Source organism: Notolepis coatsorum (assembly GCF_963971535.1).
Source record: "Notolepis coatsorum genome assembly, chromosome: 1".
Lineage (NCBI taxonomy): Eukaryota > Metazoa > Chordata > Actinopteri > Aulopiformes > Paralepididae > Notolepis > Notolepis coatsorum.
The window spans coordinates 109,453,666-109,474,536 of NC_140165.1; the positions used below are offsets into that span (position 1 = coordinate 109,453,666).

The following is a 20,871-nucleotide window of genomic DNA, read 5'->3' on the forward strand; positions in this document are numbered from 1 at the left end:
GGGTCTGGGGGGTATGGCAGCCTGGCACCAAGGTCTCGACCAATAGTCGAATGGAGACTATTATGGGATGTTCAGTAGGCTAGAATGGATATTCAATGCATATTGTACAAGGAATATACAAGGGATATCAAGGAATATTAGAGAATATACAAATACAATTAAATATATATATATAAATAAATATATATATTCGGTTTAATCTGGCCCTTCACAACAGTGATCATGTATGTTATTAATGTGATACCTTGGTCTCTCTCTAGTGTGATCATGTATGTTAATAATGTGATCTCTTGGTCTCTCTCTAGTGTGATCATGTATGTTAATAATGTGATAGCTTGGTCTCTCTAGTGTGATCATGTATGTTAATAATGTGATACCTTGGTCTCTCTCTAGTGTGATCATGCATGTTAATAATGTGATCTCTTGGTCTCTCTAGTGTGATCATGCATGTTAATAATGTGATACCTTGGTCTCTCTAGTGTGATCATGCATGTTAATAATGTGATACCTTGGTCTCTCTAGTGTGATCATGTATGTTATTAATGTGATACATTGGTCTCTCTAGTGTGATCATGTATGTTATTAATGTGATACCGTGGTCTCTCTCTAGTGTGATCATGTATGTTAATAATGTGATCTCCTGGTCTCTCTCTAGTGTGATCATGTATGTTAATAATGTGATACCTTGGTCTCTCTAGTGTGATCATGTATGTTAATAATGTGATACCTTGGTCTCTAGTGTGATCATGTATGTTAATAATGTGATACCTTGGTCTCTCTCTAGTGTGATCATGTATGTTAATAATGTGATACCTTGGTCTCTCTAGTGTGATCATGTATGTTAATAATGTGATACCTTGGTCTCTAGTGTGATCATGTATGTTAATAATGTGATACCTTGGTCTCTAGTGTGATCATGTATGTTAATAATGTGATCTCTTGGTCTCTCTAGTGTGATCATGTATGTTAATAATGTGATACCATGGTCTCTCTAGTGTGATCATGCATGTTAATAATGTGATATTTTGGTCTCTCTCTAGTGTGATCATGTATGTTAATAATGTGATACCTTGGTCTCTCTAGTGTGATCATGTATGTTAATAATGTGATACCTTGGTCTCTCTCTAGTGTGATCATGTATGTTATTAATGTGATACCGTGGTCTCTCTCTAGTGTGATCATGTATGTTAATAATGTGATACCTTGGTCTCTCTAGTGTGATCATGTATGTTAATAATGTGATACCTTGGTCTCTCTAGTGTGATCATGTATGTTAATAATGTGATACCTTGGTCTCTCTAGTGTGATCATGTATGTTAATAATGTGATACCTTGGTCTCTCTCTAGTGTGATCATGTATGTTAATAATGTGATCTCTTGGTCTCTCTAGTGTGATCATGCATGTTATTAATGTGATACCTTGGTCTCTAGTGTGATCATGCATGTTATTAATGTGATACCTTGGTCTCTCTAGTGTGATCATGTATGTTAATAATGTGATCTATTGGTCTCTAGTGTGATCATGCATGTTATTAATGTGATACCTTGGTCTCTCTCTAGTGTGATCATGTATGTTATTAATGTGATACCTTGGTCTCTAGTGTGATCATGTATGTTAATAATGTGATCTCTTGGTCTCTAGTGTGATCATGCATGTTATTAATGTGATACCTTGGTCTCTCTCTAGTGTGATCATGTATGTTAATAATGTGATACCTTGGTCTCTCTCTAGTGTGATCATGTATGTTATTAATGTGATACCTTGGTCTCTCTCTAGTGTGATCATGTATGTTATTAATGTGATACCTTGGTCTCTCTCTAGTGTGATCATGTATGTTAAATAATGTGATACCTTGGTCTCTAGTGTGATCATGTATGTTAATAATGTGATACCTTGGTCTCTAGTGTGATCATGTATGTTATTAATGTGATACCTTGGTCTCTAGTGTGATCATGTATGTTAATAATGTGATACCTTGGTCTCTAGTGTGATCATGTATGTTATTAATGTGATACCTTGGTCTCTAGTGTGATCATGCATGTTATTAATGTGATACCTTGGTCTCTCTCTAGTGTGATCATGCATGTTATTAATGTGATACCTTGGTCTCTAGTGTGATCATGTATGTTAATAATGTGATACCTTGGTCTCTCTAGTGTGATCATGTATGTTATTAATGTGATACCTTGGTCTCTAGTGTGATCATGTATGTTAATAATGTGATACCTTGGTCTCTCTCTAGTGTGATCATGTATGTTAATAATGTGATACCTTGGTGTTGTGAAGGATCAGATTAAACCGAATATATATATTTATTTATGGATATATATTTAATAGTATTTGTATATCGTTTGATATCCCTTGTATATTCCTTGTACATATACACTGAATATCCCTTTAGTCTACTAACAGCCCATAATAGTTTCATTCTCTCATTGGACAAGAACCTGGCGCCAGCAGCCAAGCCCCTTGGTTCAAGTTCAATCGTGCCGACGAACATGTCGTTACTAGCCCCGGTTCCGCGTAGGAATACGTCTGCCGAAATACGAATGGTACTATTTGTTCACAGCGCATATATATATGGCGCAAGTAAAGTAGAACTTTCTTTTTAGTCCCTTAGCCCTTAGTTCTTTACCCTCCAACCTAGTGGCAAGACGTTAAGCCTCACCCACGATACACGTGTGGTGCAGTATGGTCAACTTGGCCTCAGAATGGCATTGAGACATCGTGTGGATTAATAGTTGAATTGTCATAGTTTGGCACTATACCGTCGAGTGGGACGTATTTCTATTAAGTTAATAATAGTCTATTATGTATGGTGCATCGTTCGGTTAGAGTTATAAAGTGAGCAGTACCCCCATCGTTTCCTCGCGTTATCTAGAGTCTTAACCAGGCTGGGCAGACCACGTGTGGTGCTTTCATCCGAGGAGTTCTGGGCTAGGACGAGTGGACCTGCACATTGGATTACCTTACCCGGACGACGGCGAGCCCTACACGGCTTGGATTATCTACTTGCTTTGGGTGCTTTGATTTATGCCATGGATAACAGCCAGTGTTGGAACTACCCCCGAGAGGAGTCCAGGTGAGACGGCGCTCTAACCCGAGTGAGGTCGCCTCACGTCTCTTCGTTGTGAACCGGCAGCTACCGTCTACAAGAGGGCCCAGCTGTATTCATCTGTGGACCAAGGTTCTGTGGGCACCGTGTTCAGCACTCTGAATTCTCCCAAGAAATCGTTGGCCAGATGGGATATCGCCAGCGGCTCTCCTAACCCCCCCCCCCTACTGACTTACAACCAGCGGGACCCCCTTTAGTGTATCCAGCTATAATCATTTAAGTACCATCGCTATAGTTCCCTAAAGAACCAGGTTGTATACTTGCTTCCTGCGTAACCAGAGATTGGACATTCAATGTTGATTTGCCTACGAATACTCATTTGCCTTACAAGTGCATTCAAATCATAAATGTCATTAAGTGAACGTTGTATATACCCTTTGCTATATATTAAATATTCGATTTATACATTTGTGTGGACTTTGTTTCATGGTGGGAAAGTGTTCATCATATCTATATCATGTACTGTGTGGCCAGTAGTTAAAGTACATAAAGCGGTAGTGGTTTAATGATACCATACTTATCAATACAGTCAGGGAATTGTACCCCTCAGTTACAATTGGTCCTTCGAGCCGGAGGGTAACTAGTGTAATATTAATATAGTGTTATTAATATTGAAATGGCCTATGATGAACACTCCACGAAACGGTCCTCCTAACGTAGAACGCCCGCGGCGCAGACGACAGACACCTCAGTACTTAGAGGATTACGCTGTCAGTCAACTACCTAGCCTTCTACAAACGGTAAACGCGGTAAAAGTAGAAAGTAAAATTATGTCTGACCTTAACGACCAGGTTACCCCGACCACAGAGGCCCTAGTGGGTTCTAATGTAACTGACCAAGCTCACGGTGGGGACCAGGAGGGAGCTGACATGCCTTTACCCCCCGCCAATACCGAAGAAGTAGTCCCCGACCAGCCCCGGGAGGAAGACAACCCTACAGAGAGAGAATTCTGCACAGAAGAAGAGGAGGAGAGCGCAGAGGAAATAGAGCTCCAGGACTCCCCAACGAGTACCGCCAGGAGCGGCTCACCTCTACAACCGTCTTCCCCCAGCGAAGCGGAGAGGATGCTATCACAGGCGTTCCTCGTCAGCCTGACAGCCTCTACCGAACGCGATCGACTCCAGGGTGAACGCGATCGACTTCAGGGTGAACGCGATCGACTCCAGACACAGCAACGGAGCGAAGAAGAGCGCATACGCCTGGAGATGAGACGCCTTCAGACGGAAGAGAATATGGCAAGAGACCGAGCAGACACCCAGCGTGCCGCTGCCGGTGCCCAAAGAGAAACAGAGCGCGACCTCGCTCTCATCCAGCGCGAAACCGAGCGCGACAGACTACAGGGCGAGCGCGACAGACTACAAGCCGAGCGCGACAAGTTACAAGCGCAACTAATGGAGCAGCTGATCCTCAAGGCAACACCCTCTCCCTCCGCCAGGGGTTCAAGGAACTCGTCGAGACAACAGTCAAGGGCAGCGTCTCCTAACCGAGCAAGCGACCCTGAACTTGACCAACAGACCAAGCCTATACCCCCCGCAGACCCCCTTCCCCGACCGGTCCAAGCGAGACCCAGCTACAAGGAAGGAGCAGCATACACTGCGGAGAAGCTAAATAAACGACTACAGGATCTAGAGGACCTGATAGAAGAAGAAGAGGGAGAGGAGGAGAACCAAGCCCGACGACAGCACAGTACTCCACCGGACCAGGAGGTCCAGTACAGCCCAGGCTATACCCCCGCGGCGCTGCGCTACAGACCCCCGACTCTATTCACGGGTGAGCATGACGCACGACCAGCCCAGAGGAATAGCACCTGGACCAGTGGGCCATGGTACCCTGCCGGTACCAGCCCACAGAGAGGCGCAAGAGGAGACTCGCCTAGGAGGCCTCTCCCCCAACGCTCGCCGATGTATCAGCCATCCACGGCGTCATACATTGGTACACCGACGTTTCCAGACTTCACCTATGAGAATCGAGCACAGTACACGGAGCTCCGGATGTGCTTAGAGACAATGATGGTGGATGTCGCTGATGAACGCCACAAGTATGCAATATTACTGAAGCACCTGAAAGTACCCCGAGCGCACAATATAGCGCTAGCCTATGCCACCTCTACGACCCCATACACCGCGGCTCTAGCAGCGCTGGACCAGAGATATGGACGTATATGGGATTACGTAATCCAAGAGATAAGGCATATTGACCGCCTACCCCCAGCAACAGACAATCGCTCATTAGACATTTACATTTACATTTACATTTAGTCATTTAGCTGACGCTTTTATCCAAAGCGACTTACAAGTTCTGTACGACAAGCCATCAGGAAGAGCACAACTCTATCAGCTGAGTAACAATGTTCATCAAAGTGTTGAGTGCTACAGTGTAGGTTAGTTTATTAGGACAAGTGCATGACAGTATGGTTAGTTAGGGTTAGATTTTATTTTTTTTTTAATTCAGATAATGGTTGAAGAAGTGAGTCTTTAGTCGACGGCGAAAGATTGGACGTGTTTCGGCTGTCCTAACTGGGGTGGGTAGTTCATTCCACCATTGTGGGGCAAGGACTGAGAATAGGCGACTTCTCTTTGATGACCCTCCCGGAGCTTGGATAGGAGTAGGTCTGAGGCGGCCAGAAGATGCAGAGCGTAGGGGTCTTGAGGGTGTGTAGTTAGAGACCATTGACCGGAGGTAGGCGGGAGCAGTTCCCTTTGCCGCACGGTATGCTAGGTCAAGGGCCTTGAAGCGGATTCGTACAGCAATGGGGAGCCAGTGCAGGTCCCTAAGAAGTGGGGTGACATGGGCCGACTTCGGTAGGTTTGAGATCAGGCGGGCCGCTGCGTTCTGAATGAGTTGAAGAGGCTTAGTGGCAGTGGCCGGGAGGCCAGCGAGCAGTGCGTTGCAGTAGTCGAGGCGGGAGATGACTGTTGATTGGACGAGGAGTTGGGTGGCTTCTTTTGTCAGGAAGGGGCGTATCCTTCTGACATTGCTCAGGAGGAATCGGCAGGTTCTGGTTGTCGCTGCGATGTGAGCAGAGAAGTTCAACTGGTCGTCGAGGACAACACCAAGGTTCTTGGCGGTCGGGGACGCGGTCACAGCTGCATTCTCGACTGTGATGGAAAGGTCGGTCAGGGGGGAGGATTTGGCCGGCAGGTGGAGCAATTCTGTTTTGCTTAGGTTCAGTTTGAGGTGGTTGGTCGTCATCCAGGCGGAGATGTCGGACAGACAGGCCGAGATCCGCTCAGAGACGTGGATATCTGAGGGAGGGAAGGAGAGGAAGAGTTGAGTATCGTCGGCATAACAGTGGTAGGAGAAGCCATGAGACGTGATAATGTTACCCAGTGATTTAGTGTAGAGGGAGAAGAGAAGGGGTCCTAAAACCGAGCCCTGGGGGACACCCGTCCGCAGGGGGCGGGTGGCCGACAGGGTCCCTCTCCATGACACTTGGTAGGAGCGGTCATTGAGGTATGATGACAACCATGTCAGCGCAGAGCCAGCCACTCCCATTCCTGCGAGGGCCGCGAGGAGGATCTGGTGGTTGACTGTGTCGAAGGCTGCAGATAGATCTAGGAGAATCAGGACAGAGGAGAGGCCTTTCGCTTTTGCTAAGTGAAGTGCCTCTGTGACCGCAATGAGGGCTGTCTCTGTGGAGTGACCAGTCCTGAAGCCTGACTGATTAGGGTCTAGGAGGTCATTCTGTAAGAGATAAGCAGTAAGTTGGTTGGATACAGCACGTTCAAGTGTTTTAGAAAGGAAGGAGAGAAGAGAGACAGGACGGTAGTTGCCTATGACGGTAGGGTTCAGGGATGGTTTTTTTATGAGGGGCGTGACTCTGGCTTGTTTTAGGGAGGTGGGGACCACCCCCGAGTTGAGTGAGGAGTTGATGGTTGCAGTTAGGAATGGGAGGATGTCTGGTGCTATGGACTGGAGGAGTGGGGAAGGTAGCCGGTCCAGCTGGCATGTAGTCGGACGGTTCGACGTTACCAGTGTCAGGGTCTCGGCTTCTGTAATGGGAGAGAAAGATGACAGAGTGAAGGATGAGGTTCTCGATTCAGCATTTGGAATGGGTGGGGGTTGGGAGAAGGAGCTGCGGATGACGACCTGTCTATAAAAGTGCAGTCCCTGGTAGGGATGCTGGGAGCGCAACGAGAAAAGGGTATGCACGAGCTATACGCCAACTCTAACGTCGAGAGGATTTTAGAGAAGCTGCCACCCGCCAGACAAGAGCGCTTTAGGCGGACCACCGTGATCCTAACGGTCCCGAACCATCCCTCCTCGATCTAGCCGACTTCCTGGCGAGAGAAGTCAGCAGCTTACGACTGGATACGTTCGTGCGGAGCACACCAAGCTCCAGAGAGGGACCCAGGAGAATAAACGATGGAAGAAGATCGGTGACTGTCATGCACCAATCAGAATCAGTACCGAGCAGTAAGAACCACAGTACCCCCTCGAGAAAAGAGAAGTGGAAGATGGTGTGCCCGTACTGCGAGAAGGAACACTGGCTGTCACAATGTGACCTGTTCACAAAGATGAATGCAGAAGAAGTGAGTCAATGGATAAAGTCCAACAGGCGCTGTTACCGATGTGCGCGCAGTCACATGGCAGCCGAGTGCCGCCTAAAGAAGAGGTGCAGTCGGTGTGACGGAGCCCACCTAGATGTCCTACACGACAGTAACAGAAGAAAGCCTGCACCTGCACCATCGAGCAGCACAAAGGCAAGTGTCATGTACATTGACCCCGCCAGGTAGTCCGTGTAACATTGAGCTACCAAGATAAAGTCATGGACACTTACGCCGTCCTTGATGACGGGTCAGAGAAGACCCTTCTGCTCGCGTCCGCTGCGGCCCAGCTGGGACTGCGGGGGAGCGAGAACCAAATGACGATTCGGACAATAAGAAGAGATTTAAAGACGATAAAAGGCGAGAATGTCTCCTTCACTATCGCAGCAAGCGGGCAGCCAGAGCGACGGTATAGGATTACAAATGCTTTCACCAGCCAAGAAATAGGACTATCACAGTACACCTACCCCATCGCCAAGCTGATGGATAAATATGTGCACCTGCGTCAACTACCTATCCCGCTCATAGACGGCGCCACCCCGACCCTGCTGATAGGCTCCGACCATGCAGACCTCATAGTCCCGATAGACCGGGTCCATACAGGACCCAGAGGCTGTCCTGCAGCAGTCGAGACCCGCCTAGGATGGACACTACAAGGCCCCCTCGCTAAATCTCTCAACCGAACAGCAGCCACTAGCTGCCTCCACTCCAGAGTGACAGAAGAAGACACCACTCTCCTGCAGCATGTCGAGAGGCTATGGACACTAGAGACAATGCCCTTTAAGAACGAAAAGAAAGACATTCGTTCTAAAGAAGACATTTACGCCATAAACCTCCTCGAGCAAGGGACAAAGAGAGTCACAGTCGGCGGAGTGATGAGATACGCAACTCCACTCCTGAGGCGAGAGGGAATGCCCACTTTTCACGCAAAGAAAGACGCTACGGAGGGCGGCTAGGTGGTGTAGTGGGCAAGGCACTCGCCACCAGTGTGGAGACGCTAGGATTCGCGTGTTCGAATCCAGCTCTCCACATTGTTTTCAGTTTAGCTGGTCGTCCGCAGTAATACACATTGGCCGTATTACGGGGAGGGAAACTGAAGGGTGGGGATCGGGCGTTGTGAACAAGCGACTCCTACAAGTCGGTTGGTGCGCCTGCGCAGTAGAATCAGGAAGTGTCGGGGGCAGCGTGAGCCTCCCACGCGTTACTCCTCGACACTGAGAGATCGAGCTGCGCAGGTGAAAAGATGCGACTGCTGTTACCTCAAGTACCGGAGGGGACTCGTGCTATGTATGACTTAGTCCACATTGCAGCCGGCTTGTGGGAGGCAAGAAACAGCGTTCGTGACAGGGGAGGGTTGAATTGGATGATACGAAATTGGGATGGGAGAAAATATAGAAAAATGGGAGAAAAAGTGGATCAAAAAAAAAGAAAGACGCTACGGAGCGGTATCTATTGAACACAGAGCGGCGCCTAGCCAAAGACCCCGCTCAAGAGAGTGTGTACCGCGCTGAGATTGAGAAGCTAATCACAGCGGGACACGTGACAAAGATTGACATTAAAGAGGCCGATCAGACGACCGAATCATGGTACGTGCCGCACCACAAGGTCCACCACAACGGCAAGGATCGCATTGTGTTTAACTGCAGCTACCAGATCGGATCCCAAAATCTGAATAAAGAGCTCTTGCCCGGCCCCACACTCGGCCCCTCTCTACTAGGCGTGCTACTACGCTTCCGCCAGGACAAGGTGGCTATCAGCGGGGATATCAAAGGGATGTTCCTGCAGGTGAGACTAGTGGAGGAGGATAAGCCCCTACTGCGGTTCCTATGGAGAGAGAGGACCGGAGATGAGCACCCAGCCATCTACCAATGGGAAGTCCTCCCCTTCGGAACCACATGCAGCCCGTGCTGTGCTACATTTGCACTACAGAAACACGTCGCAGAGGACCCAGCAGCAGATGAAGAGGTCCGACACAGTGTGAAGAACAGTTTCTACGTGGACAACTGTTTACAAAGCGTTTCGACTCAAGAAGAAGCCGAGGCTCTCCTACTCAAGCTACGCGCCTCCCTGATCAAAGGCGGCTTTGATCTCAGGCAGTGGGCCAGCAGCGACCCGCACGTATTGCGCAGCCTCTCCCCCGCGGACAAGGCTGCCAGCAGCGAGACCTGGATGGCGACCATCCCAGGAGAAGCCCAAGAAATGACACTAGGACTAGTCTGGCGCTTCAAAACAGACTCGCTCCACTATAGACACAAACCCCTGACCACGGAGCAGGGAAGGTCGACGGCGATACCGACCACCAGACGGAGTGTGTACAGAACACTCGCCAGACAATATGACCCGTTGGGATGTATTCTACCTTACACCACCAGGGCAAAGATGATTGTACGAGCACTATGGGACAAGGACCAGGGCTGGGACGACCCAATACCGCACCCCTTGCCTCCACATGGAGAGAGTGGGAGACGGAGCTCCGCTCACTCCCAGGCGTCAATATACGCCGCAGCTACTTCCCACCCACAGTGAGGCCAGAGACATGCAAGATGGATCTACACGTCTTCAGTGACGCCTCCGAAGTAGCCTATGGATCGGTGGCCTACTTGCGTGCCCAAGAGAAGGGAGGAGAGATACACACTGCTTTCATCCTGGCTCGCTCAAGAATAGCCCCACGAAAGCAACAATCTATCCCGCGTCTAGAGCTCTGCGCAGCCCTAGCAGGAGCGCATCTAGCCACGTTAATCCAACGTGAACTCACCATTCCGGTGCACAGAACAATCTTGTGGTCAGATTCCACGACAGTACTCACATGGATCAAGTCTGATTCATGCAGATACAAAGTCTTCGTGGGAGTCAGAGTCACCGAGATTCAAGAGTTAACAGAAGCAGCGAGCTGGCGGTATGTGGACACCAAACACAACCCAGCTGACGTCATCACCCGGGGAATGTCCCTAGATGACCTCACCCGTCGCAACATCTACAGTGACGGACCAGAGTTCCTCAAGCTCCCGGAAGAAGAGTGGCCTACGCCCACCCCACGGGAAGCGAGTAAAGAGGAGGCTGAGAACAAGAAACCTATGTTCTGTGGACTGAGCACAGTCGCCTCCACAGACCCCAACATAGATGATTGCCTCACCCTACAGAGTGCGCAACTAAAGACATTTCTGCGGCACCACCCAGAGATTCAGCCCACTGCCGACATTTCAGCAGCTGACTACGAAGAAGCAGAACTTCTTCTACTACAACGAGCCCAGAGAGACTCGTTCCCCGACGAGCTAGACTGTCTACAGGGAGGAAAGCCCGTCCCATCAGACAGCAGATTGCTCCACCTGGCACCCGAGAGCGACGCCCATAATCTCATCAGAGTGGGTGGTCGTCTGCGGAGAGCCCCCGACCTACCGGATGACGTTAAGTACCCGATAGTCTTGAACAGCCGACACAAGGTCACAGAGCTGATCATAAAGAAATACGACGAGGATGTGCACCACGCAGGAGCCGAGAGAGTCTTCGCGGAGATCAGACGTCGCTATTGGATACTTCAAGGAAGAGAAGCGGTGCGACGCTTCCAGCGAACCTGTCTAGACTGCCGAAAGTGGCGCGCGCAGCCCAGCATACCCCGGATGGCTGACTTACCCCCCTGTCGCCTCCGACTCGGCGACAAGCCATTCCACTCCACAGGCATGGACTGTTTTGGCCCGTTGTATATAAAGAAAGGAAGAGGAACCGAGAAGCGGTGGGGTATTGTATTCAAATGCATGACCACCAGAGCGATACATATCGAACTCCTTCCAACCATGAGCACAGACTCATTCCTTATGGCCTTCCGAAGATTCACATCACGGAAAGGAAAACCGTCTACATTGTTGTCTGATCACGGGACAAACTTCAAAGGCGGAGAAAGAGAGCTGAGAGAGAGCTTCCAAGCTATGGGCCCAGAACTTAAGACCCACCTCGCTCCATCCCAGATTGACTTCCAGTTTAATCCCCCGAACGCACCCCACTTCGGTGGAACCTGGGAACGAGAAGTACGTTCTATAAAGACAGCCCTGTACGCCGTGCTTGGGGCCCAGACTGTAGCGGAAGAAGTCCTAATGACAGTCCTCACGGAGATCGAGGGAGTATTGAACTCCAAGCCCCTCGGCTACGTCTCCAGTGATATAGCAGATGTCGACCCAGTCACCCCCAACACACTCTTGATGGGGCGGCTGGACCCCGCGCTACCCCAGACAATGTACAGGCCTGAAGAAGCGAACGGCCGAAGAATGTGGAGGTACAGTCAAGTACTAGCTGACAAGTTTTGGAACAGCTTTCTACTCCACTACCTACCGTCTCTACAGACCCGCCAGAAGTGGGTAAAAGAGAGAGACAATTTGACAGAAGGAACAGTCGTCATGATTATCGACCAGTCACTACCCAGAGCTATGTGGCCGGCTGGCCGCGTAAGCAAAGTGATCACCGGTGCCGATGGCAAGGTCCGAGCGGCTGAGGTGCTCGTCCAAGGGCGAACTTACACACGACCCGTGGCGAGGCTAATAGAACTGCCCAGACTCCCAGACACTATCGATGACGACCATGACCCCATGACTTTGTGAGTTGACTGACCCTTACAGCGGACCTTGAGTGGTAGACAGTGCGGTTAATCTGTCTCTGCTTAGCTAATTAGGTGGGACTAATTAGGGGGCGGCTGTTGTGACGGATCAGATTAAACCGAATATATATATTTATTTATGGATATATATTTAATAGTATTTGTATATCGTTTGATATCCCTTGTATATTCCTTGTACATATACACTGAATATCCCTTTAGTCTACTAACAGCCCATAATAGTTTCATTCTCTCATTGGACAAGAACCTGGCGCCAGCAGCCAAGCCCCTTGGTTCAAGTTCAATCGTGCCGACGAACATGTCGTTACTAGCCCCGGTTCCGCGTAGGAATACGTCTGCCGAAATACGAATGGTACTATTTGTTCACAGCGCATATATATATGGCGCAAGTAAAGTAGAACTTTCTTTTTAGTCCCTTAGCCCTTAGTTCTTTACCCTCCAACCTAGTGGCAAGACGTTAAGCCTCACCCACGATACACGTGTGGTGCAGTATGGTCAACTTGGCCTCAGAATGGCATTGAGACATCGTGTGGATTAATAGTTGAATTGTCATAGTTTGGCACTATACCGTCGAGTGGGACGTATTTCTATTAAGTTAATAATAGTTAATATTATGTATGGTGCATCGTTCGGTTAGAGTTATAAAGTGAGCAGTACCCCCATCGTTTCCTCGCGTTATCTAGAGTCTTAACCAGGCTGGGCAGACCACGTGTGGTGCTTTCATCCGAGGAGTTCTGGGCTAGGACGAGTGGACCTGCACATTGGATTACCTTACCCGGACGACGGCGAGCCCTACACGGCTTGGATTATCTACTTGCTTTGGGTGCTTTGATTTATGCCATGGATAACAGCCAACACTGGTAAGTGTTGGAACTACCCCCGAGAGGAGTCCAGGTGAGACGGCGCTCTAACCCGAGTGAGGTCGCCTCACGTCTCTTCGTTGTGGACCGGCAGCTACCGTCTACAAGAGGGCCCAGCTGTATTCATCTGTGGACCAAGGTTCTGTGGGCACCGTGTTCAGCACTCTGAATTCTCCCAAGAAATCGTTGGCCAGATGGGATATCGCCAGCGGCTCTCCTAACCCCCCCCCCTACTGACTTACAACCAGCGGGACCCCCTTTAGTGTATCCAGCTATAATCATTTAAGTACCATCGCTATAGTTCCCTAAAGAACCAGGTTGTATACTTGCTTCCTGCGTAACCAGAGATTGGACATTCAATGTTGATTTGCCTACGAATACTCATTTGCCTTACAAGTGCATTCAAATCATAAATGTCATTAAGTGAACGTTGTATATACCCTTTGCTATATATTAAATATTCGATTTATACATTTGTGTGGACTTGGTTTCATGGTGGGAAAGTGTTCATCATATCTATATCATGTACTGTGTGGCCAGTAGTTAAAGTACATAAAGCGGTAGTGGTTTAATGATACCATACTTATCAATACAGTCAGGGAATTGTACCCCTCAGTTACACTTGGTCTCTAGTGTGATCATGCATGTTATTAATGTGATATCTTGATCTCTCTAGTGTGATCATGTATGTTATTAATGTGATACCTTGGTCTCTCTAGTGTGATCATGCATGTTATTAATGTGATACCTTGGTCTCTCTAGTGTGATCATGTATGTTATTAATGTGATACCTTGGTCTCTCTCTAGTGTGATCATGCATGTTATTAATGTGATACCTTGGTCTCTCTCTAGTGTGATCATGTATGTTAATAATGTGATACCTTGGTCTCTCTAGTGTGATCATGTATGTTAATAATGTGATACCTTGGTCTCTCTCTAGTGTGATCATGTATGTTAATAATGTGATACCTTGGTCTCTCTCTAGTGTGATCATGTATGTTAATAATGTGATACCTTGGTCTCTCTAGTGTGATCATGTATGTTAATAATGTGATACCTTGGTCTCTCTCTAGTGTGATCATGTATGTTAATAATGTGATACCTTGGTCTCTCTCTAGTGTGATCATGCATGTTAATAATGTGATACCATGGTCTCTCTAGTGTGATCATGTATGTTAATAATGTGATACCTTGGTCTCTCTAGTGTGATCATGCATGTTAATAATGTGATACCTTGGTCTCTCTCTAGTGTGATCATGTATGTTAATAATGTGATACCATGGTCTCTCTAGTGTGATCATGCATGTTAATAATGTGATACCTTGGTCTCTCTAGTGTGATCATGCATGTTAATAATGTGATCTCTTGGTCTCTCTCTAGTGTGATCATGTATGTTAATAATGTGATCTCTTGGTCTCTCTCTAGTGTGATCATGTATGTTAATAATGTGATCTATTGATCTCTCTAGTGTGATCATGTATGTTAATAATGTGATACCTTGGTCTCTCTAGTGTGATCATGCATGTTATTAATGTGATACCTTGGTCTCTCTAGTGTGATCATGTATGTTATTAATGTGATACCTTGGTCTCTAGTGTGATCATGTATGTTAATAATGTGATCTCTTGGTCTCTAGTGTGATCATGTATGTTAATAATGTGATACCTTGGTCTCTAGTGTGATCATGCATGTTAATAATGTGATACCTTGGTCTCTCTCTAGTGTGATCATGTATGTTAATAATGTGATACCATGGTCTCTCTAGTGTGATCATGTATGTTAATAATGTGATCTCTTGGTCTCTCTAGTGTGATCATGCATGTTAATAATGTGATCGCTTGGTCTCTCTAGTGTGATCATGCATGTTAATAATGTGATCTCTTGGTCTCTCTAGTCTAGTGTGTTAATAATGTGATCTCTTGGTCTCTCTAGTGTGATCATACATGTTAATAATGTGATCTCTTGGTCTCTCTAGTGTGATCATACACATAGTGTCCAGATGCCACGAGGAGGGACTGGAACACTACCTACGCTCTTTCCTAAAGGTACTGTGTGGCACTCCAGGTTCTGACATATAGCCTTATACAGTATGGTGCTGGAGTATTACAGTATTACAAAAACAGTATTACAGCTACAGTAGTGTATAATTGATGTATGGAGCTATAGTGTATAATTGATGTATGGAGCTATAGTGCATAATTGATGTATGGAGCTATAGTGTATAATTGATGCATGGAGCTACAGTAGCTATAGTGTATAATTGATGTATGGAGCTATAGTGTATAATTGATGTGTGGAGCTACAGTAGCTATAGTGTATAATTGATGCATGGAGCTACAGTATCTAGTGTATAATTGATGTATGGAGCTATAGTGTATAATTGATGTGTGGAGCTATAGTGCATAATTGATGTGTGGAGCTACAGTAGCTATAGTGTATAATTGATGCATGGAGCTACAGTATCTAGTGTATAATTGATGTATGGAGCTATAGTGTATAATTGATGTGTGGAGCTATAGTGCATAATTGATGTGTGGAGCTACAGTAGCTATAGTGTATAATTGATGTGTGGAGCTACAGTAGCTATAGTGTATAATTGATGTGTGGAGCTACAGTAGCTATAGTGTATAATTGATGCATGTAGCTACAGTAGCTATTGATTGTACAAACTATGTCCATTATGATTGCACTTATTGTTTATTGTATATTCGTTGTATTTATCATGTATTTATTATTATGTTTGTATGCTCAACATCATTGGAAATGAGGGCTTTCGAGTTGAAATTAAGATTGATTGATTGAATGAATGAATGCGTATTGCATGTTGCATAATTTATGTGTTGTGTTTTGTGTCCAACAGTATGCGTTTGTGTCCAACAGTATGTGTTTGTGACCAACAGTATGTGTTTGTGTCCAACAGTATGTGTTTGTGTCCAACAGTATGTGTTTTGTGTCCAACAGTATGTGTTTGTGTCCAACAGTATGTGTTTGTGTCCAACAGTATGTGTTTGTGACCAACAAGCCGGTGTCGGGCAGCTCTGGGACGACCCACGAGGTGTTGGCCACCGCCGTCACTGCCATCCTCAAGCAGACCGCAGACTTCAATACCAGCAACAAACTGCTCAAGGTGTCTGTCTGTCTGTCTGTCTGTCTGTCTGTCTGTCTGTCTGTCTGTCTGTCTGTCTGTCTGTCTGTCTGTCTGTCTTGTCTGTCTGTCTGTCTGTCTTGTCTGTCTTGTCTGTCTTGTCTGTCTTGTCTGTCTGTCTGTGTCTCCGTCTGTCTGTCTGCAGTATGTCTGTCTGTCTGTCTGTCTGTCTGTCTGTCTGTGCCTCTATTGTGTGTCTGTTCCTATTCATTTTATCTGTCTGTCTTGTTTTTTATTGATTTATTCAAAAGGAAATGTACACACGTTACTTCGGTTTGAAATTATACTACTTGCATTAATAATACACTTTATTTGTATAGCACCTTTCATACAATAATTGCAGCCAGACTTGCTTTACAGCAGTACATGAGCATAAAATAGACAGAATAAAAGCAATGCAGAGAATAAGAGAAAGGGTAAAAGTAACGCAGACAATAACAATTACTTACTTTACTTATCCTCTCCGTCCCGGTTGGGGCATAAGGCCGCAATCATACACTGCCACTGAATCCTGTCTCGTGCTTTGGCAATAACAATACAAAATGATATATTCATTGATAAAAACCAAACCGACAATTAAATTGAACAAATATTCGTCCCTGTTTGATACCCACATAGTTTGAAGCCTGACAGTTTTTCTTCCTGTTTGATACCCACACAGTTTAAAACCTGACAGTCTTTCTTCCCTGTTTATTACCCACACAGTTTAAAACATGACAGTCTTTGGACACCAGATGGCACTCTTGCGTCACATTCACTTGCTAGTGCCCTTGAAAGAAGAAAGTAAAATCCTGTTGTGGAGAAAGTATTCTGTCACTATTCCTTTGCTAGGGGAACAAACTGTATTAACAAACATTGAAACAGGAAATACAGAGGTGTCTATTTAGCATGTTTATGGTGTCAGGTTAGGAAAGGCCTACTCATTCTACTAGCTGCCAAATTGCAGCAGTTTACTGTTTAGGGACCAACTCTTGTGCCATCTAGAGCTGTAATTAACACAACACAAGTATTCAATGTCCCCGTCCGATGACATCACTGGTGGCCATATTCAAAGTCAATTACTCTCAATAACTGTTAAACTAAAGGAACGTGTGCAAAACTGTTTGCAAAACTGTTTGTTTGTGTCCGAATGTGTGCGTTTTTGGATGTGTGTGTGATATTATGTGCAAAATATAAAATGTAAAATACCAAAAAAAATTGTACTTGAGTACAAGTATTGAATTACATTCTACCCCTTGCAGGATATGATCATGTCAGTCTTAACGTGTCTCTTTCCTCCTCCCTAGTACTCCTGGTTCTTCTTTGAGACTATGGCCAAGTCCACGGCTCAGTTCCTGCAGGAAGACAACCGCATGAAGGTCTGTAACCACTGCTCACTGGCTCCTTTCCCTTCAACACAGGTGCAATCTACTGTACTACACGCAGTACTTGGGGGTAACGTGATACAGAGTAGGAAAAGTACCGTCTGTGCCAGTCCTTCCTGCCAGTCCTTCCTGCCAGTCCTTCCTGCCAGTCCTTGGTGCCAGTCCTTGGTGCCAGTCCTTGGTGCCAGTCCTTCGTGCCAGTCCTTCGTGCCAGTCCTTCGTGCCGGTAGCCATGGACTGACTTGGCTAACGGCTGGAGAGCTAAATGGCTGGTGAACTGTTAGGACTGACTACTCTTAATTACTAATCACTGCACAGACTCTGGTGCAGCGTGTTACTACAGTTTGAACCATGTATACTATCATCACTATTAGTTGAATCCTGCCCTTCACTACTGTGCACTTTGTTCTATATTCAATGTTTTATTATTATTATTATTATTATTATTATTATTATTATTATTATTATTATTATTATTATTATTATTATTATTATTATTATTATTATTATTATTATTATTATTATTATTATTATTATTATTATTAATTATTATTATTATTATTATTATAACCTCTTCTACCTGGACCTCCCCTCCTCCATGCTGCTATGTCACCTGCATCTCCCCAAGGGGATTAATAAAGGAACACTTGACTTGACTTGTATGCAAAGTATCAAAAGAGATACTAAAAGGGTGGTCAGGTGGCGTAGCGGAGATTGCGTTCGTCACCAACACCGGAGACGCTGGATTCGCCTGTTCAAATCCAGCTCACAGCTCCGGGGTTGTCACCAGCTTGGCTGGCCGTTCACACTAATACAATTGGCAGTATTAGAGGGTGGGAGAAGCTGGCGGGGTGGGTCCGGTTCGTTGTAAACAGCGACTCCTACAGTTCGGTCGGGGCGCCTGCTCAGCGCGGATAGGACCTGAGGGGGATAGTGTGATCCTTCCACACGCTACGCCCTCTCAGTGAGAGTCCGCGCTGCCAGGTGAAAAGAAGCGGTTGATTGGCTGGACGTGTGTCGGAGGAAGCACGTGATAGCCTCCACTCTCCCAGACCGACTGTGGGGGGTAAGTGCGCAGCGACCAGGAAGGGGATTGGGAATTGGCATAACGACTAACATTGGGATGGGAGAACATCGGAGGAACAAGGAGGGGGAAAAAGATCAATACAAAAAACAAAAAAAAAAGATACTAAAATGTGCATAATTGTAATCATGTAATTTTCCCCAAATGAAAATCAAGTCAAGTCTAATATTAATCCCCTTGGGGAAATTCAGGCGTCATAGCAGCATGGGGGTACAGGTAGAATAGTTACTAATAATAATAGAACAAAGTGCAAAGTAATGATGGTGATAGTGATAACAGCAGTGAACAGTAGTGAATGCAAGGATTCAATCAGACATTAATAATAGTCGGTAAGAGTCTGTGCAGTGTTTAATATTAGTTTAGTAGGAGTCAGATAGTCCTAACAGTTCTCAATCTTCAATTGGCAGCAGTACATGCCCCCACGGCTGTGGAGCCTGACACACACTGTAACACACACACTTGCTTAGGTTGGCTCTAGTGCCACAACACATGCCATAAAGAAACATGCTTGGTGTGTTTGCTCTAGCGCCACAACACATGCCATAAAGAAACATGCTTGGTGTGTTTGCTCTAGCGCCACAACACATGCCATAAAGAAACATGCTTGGTGTGTTTGCTCTAGCGCCACAACACATGCCATAAAGAAACATGCTTGGTGTGTTTGCTCTAGCGCCACAACACATGCCATAAAGAAACATGCTTGGTGTGTTTGCTCTAGCGCCACAACACATGCCATAAAGAAACATGCTTGGTGTGTTTGCTCTAGCGCCACAACACATGCCATAAAGAAACATGCTTGGTGTGTTTGCTCTAGCGCCACAACACATGCCATAAAGAAACATGCTTGGTGTGTTTGCTCTAGCGCTCATGTCGCATTCACACCAGAGCTGTTTGGTCCGCTTTAAACGCACCAGAGTTCGTTTCCTCGGATAGTCCGCTTGGTTTGGGGTTAGTGTGAAAGCTCATTCAAACTCTGGTGCGGACCAAAAAAGCGAACTCTGGTCCGCCTGAAAACGTAGGTCTCGGTTCGCTTCCAAGTGAACCCTGGTGTGTACTTTTGTGGTGTGAATGCTCACCGGACCGAACGCAAGACCAAATATAGGAAGTGACCCGAGTAGAAGGAAACGAAACAAACGCTGCGCCGCTCACTGCAAAACAAGCACGCGTGGAACATGTCTCGTGGACAGACGTGGGCGAATGAGGAGGTAAAAGCCCTGATAGAAATATGGTCAGACGAGCTAATTAAACAGCTGCTTGTGGCCACTCACAAAAACAACGAGGTATACAAGTTGTTTAGCGAGAGAATGATGGCAATGAGCTTCAATCGAACAATCGACCAATGTCACATCAAAGTAAAAAAAACTGCGTCAGCATTTTAGCAATATATGAGAATTATGTGTGTGCGCGCTGTTCCAGGGAATAATGTGGTGTGTGTGTATGTGTGTGCGCTGGGCTGGGCTGTTCCGGGGAATAATGTGGTGTGTGTGTGTGTGTGTGCGCTGGGCTGGGCTGTTCCGGGGAATAATGTGGTGTGTGTGTGTGTGTGTGTGTGTGCGCTGGGCTGCTTCGCAGAATAATGTGGTGTACAGTATGTGTGTGCGCTGGGCTGCTTCGCAGAATAATGTGGTGTACAGTATGTGTGTGCGCTGGGCTGCTTCGCAGAATAATGTGGTGTGTGTGTGTGTGTGTGTGCGCTGGGCTGGGCTGCTTCGCAGAATAATGTGGTGTACAGTATGTGTGTGCGCTGGGCTGCTTCGCAGAATAATGTGGTGTGTGTGTGTATGAGAGCTGTCCCCGAAGCCTGTTTTTGGGATTCTATATATCCAATAGACGAGCGCCTTTTTCGATCGCGTGACATTGTTCAGAAAGTTTGGTGCACTTGACAAATTGCAGTGTGAAAGCAAACCGAACCAAATGAAGAATGCAACAATGTTGCAACTTCACCCCCCCCAAGTCCACCAAACTATATGTGAAAGCGACCTATAGAATTTTATCTTTTCAATTCAGATTTGGGCCACTTATTATGTCATAATACACAGATACAGGTCGGATGTATTTGGATGAAAGCGCTATATGAATGTACCATTTACCATGTGGCGGGAGTCACTTGGTGAATACAAACATGGAAGACAGCTGTGATGGAGGTGGT

At 46.4% G+C, this 20,871-nt stretch overlaps 1 protein-coding gene across 3 annotated transcripts in view; it reads left to right on the plus strand.

Moving 5' to 3' along the window:
* Positions 1-20,871, plus strand: part of dock11 (dedicator of cytokinesis 11) — a 328,275-nt gene that overhangs the window by 185,562 nt on the left and 121,842 nt on the right. For all 3 annotated transcript variants that reach the window (XM_084319393.1, XM_084319394.1, XM_084319395.1), the window contains exons 25-27: positions 15,105-15,174; positions 16,131-16,256; positions 17,561-17,632. In XM_084319393.1, coding sequence (XP_084175519.1) covers positions 15,105-15,174; positions 16,131-16,256; positions 17,561-17,632 — 268 coding nt within the window. The remainder of the gene's footprint in view (positions 1-15,104; positions 15,175-16,130; positions 16,257-17,560; positions 17,633-20,871) is intronic.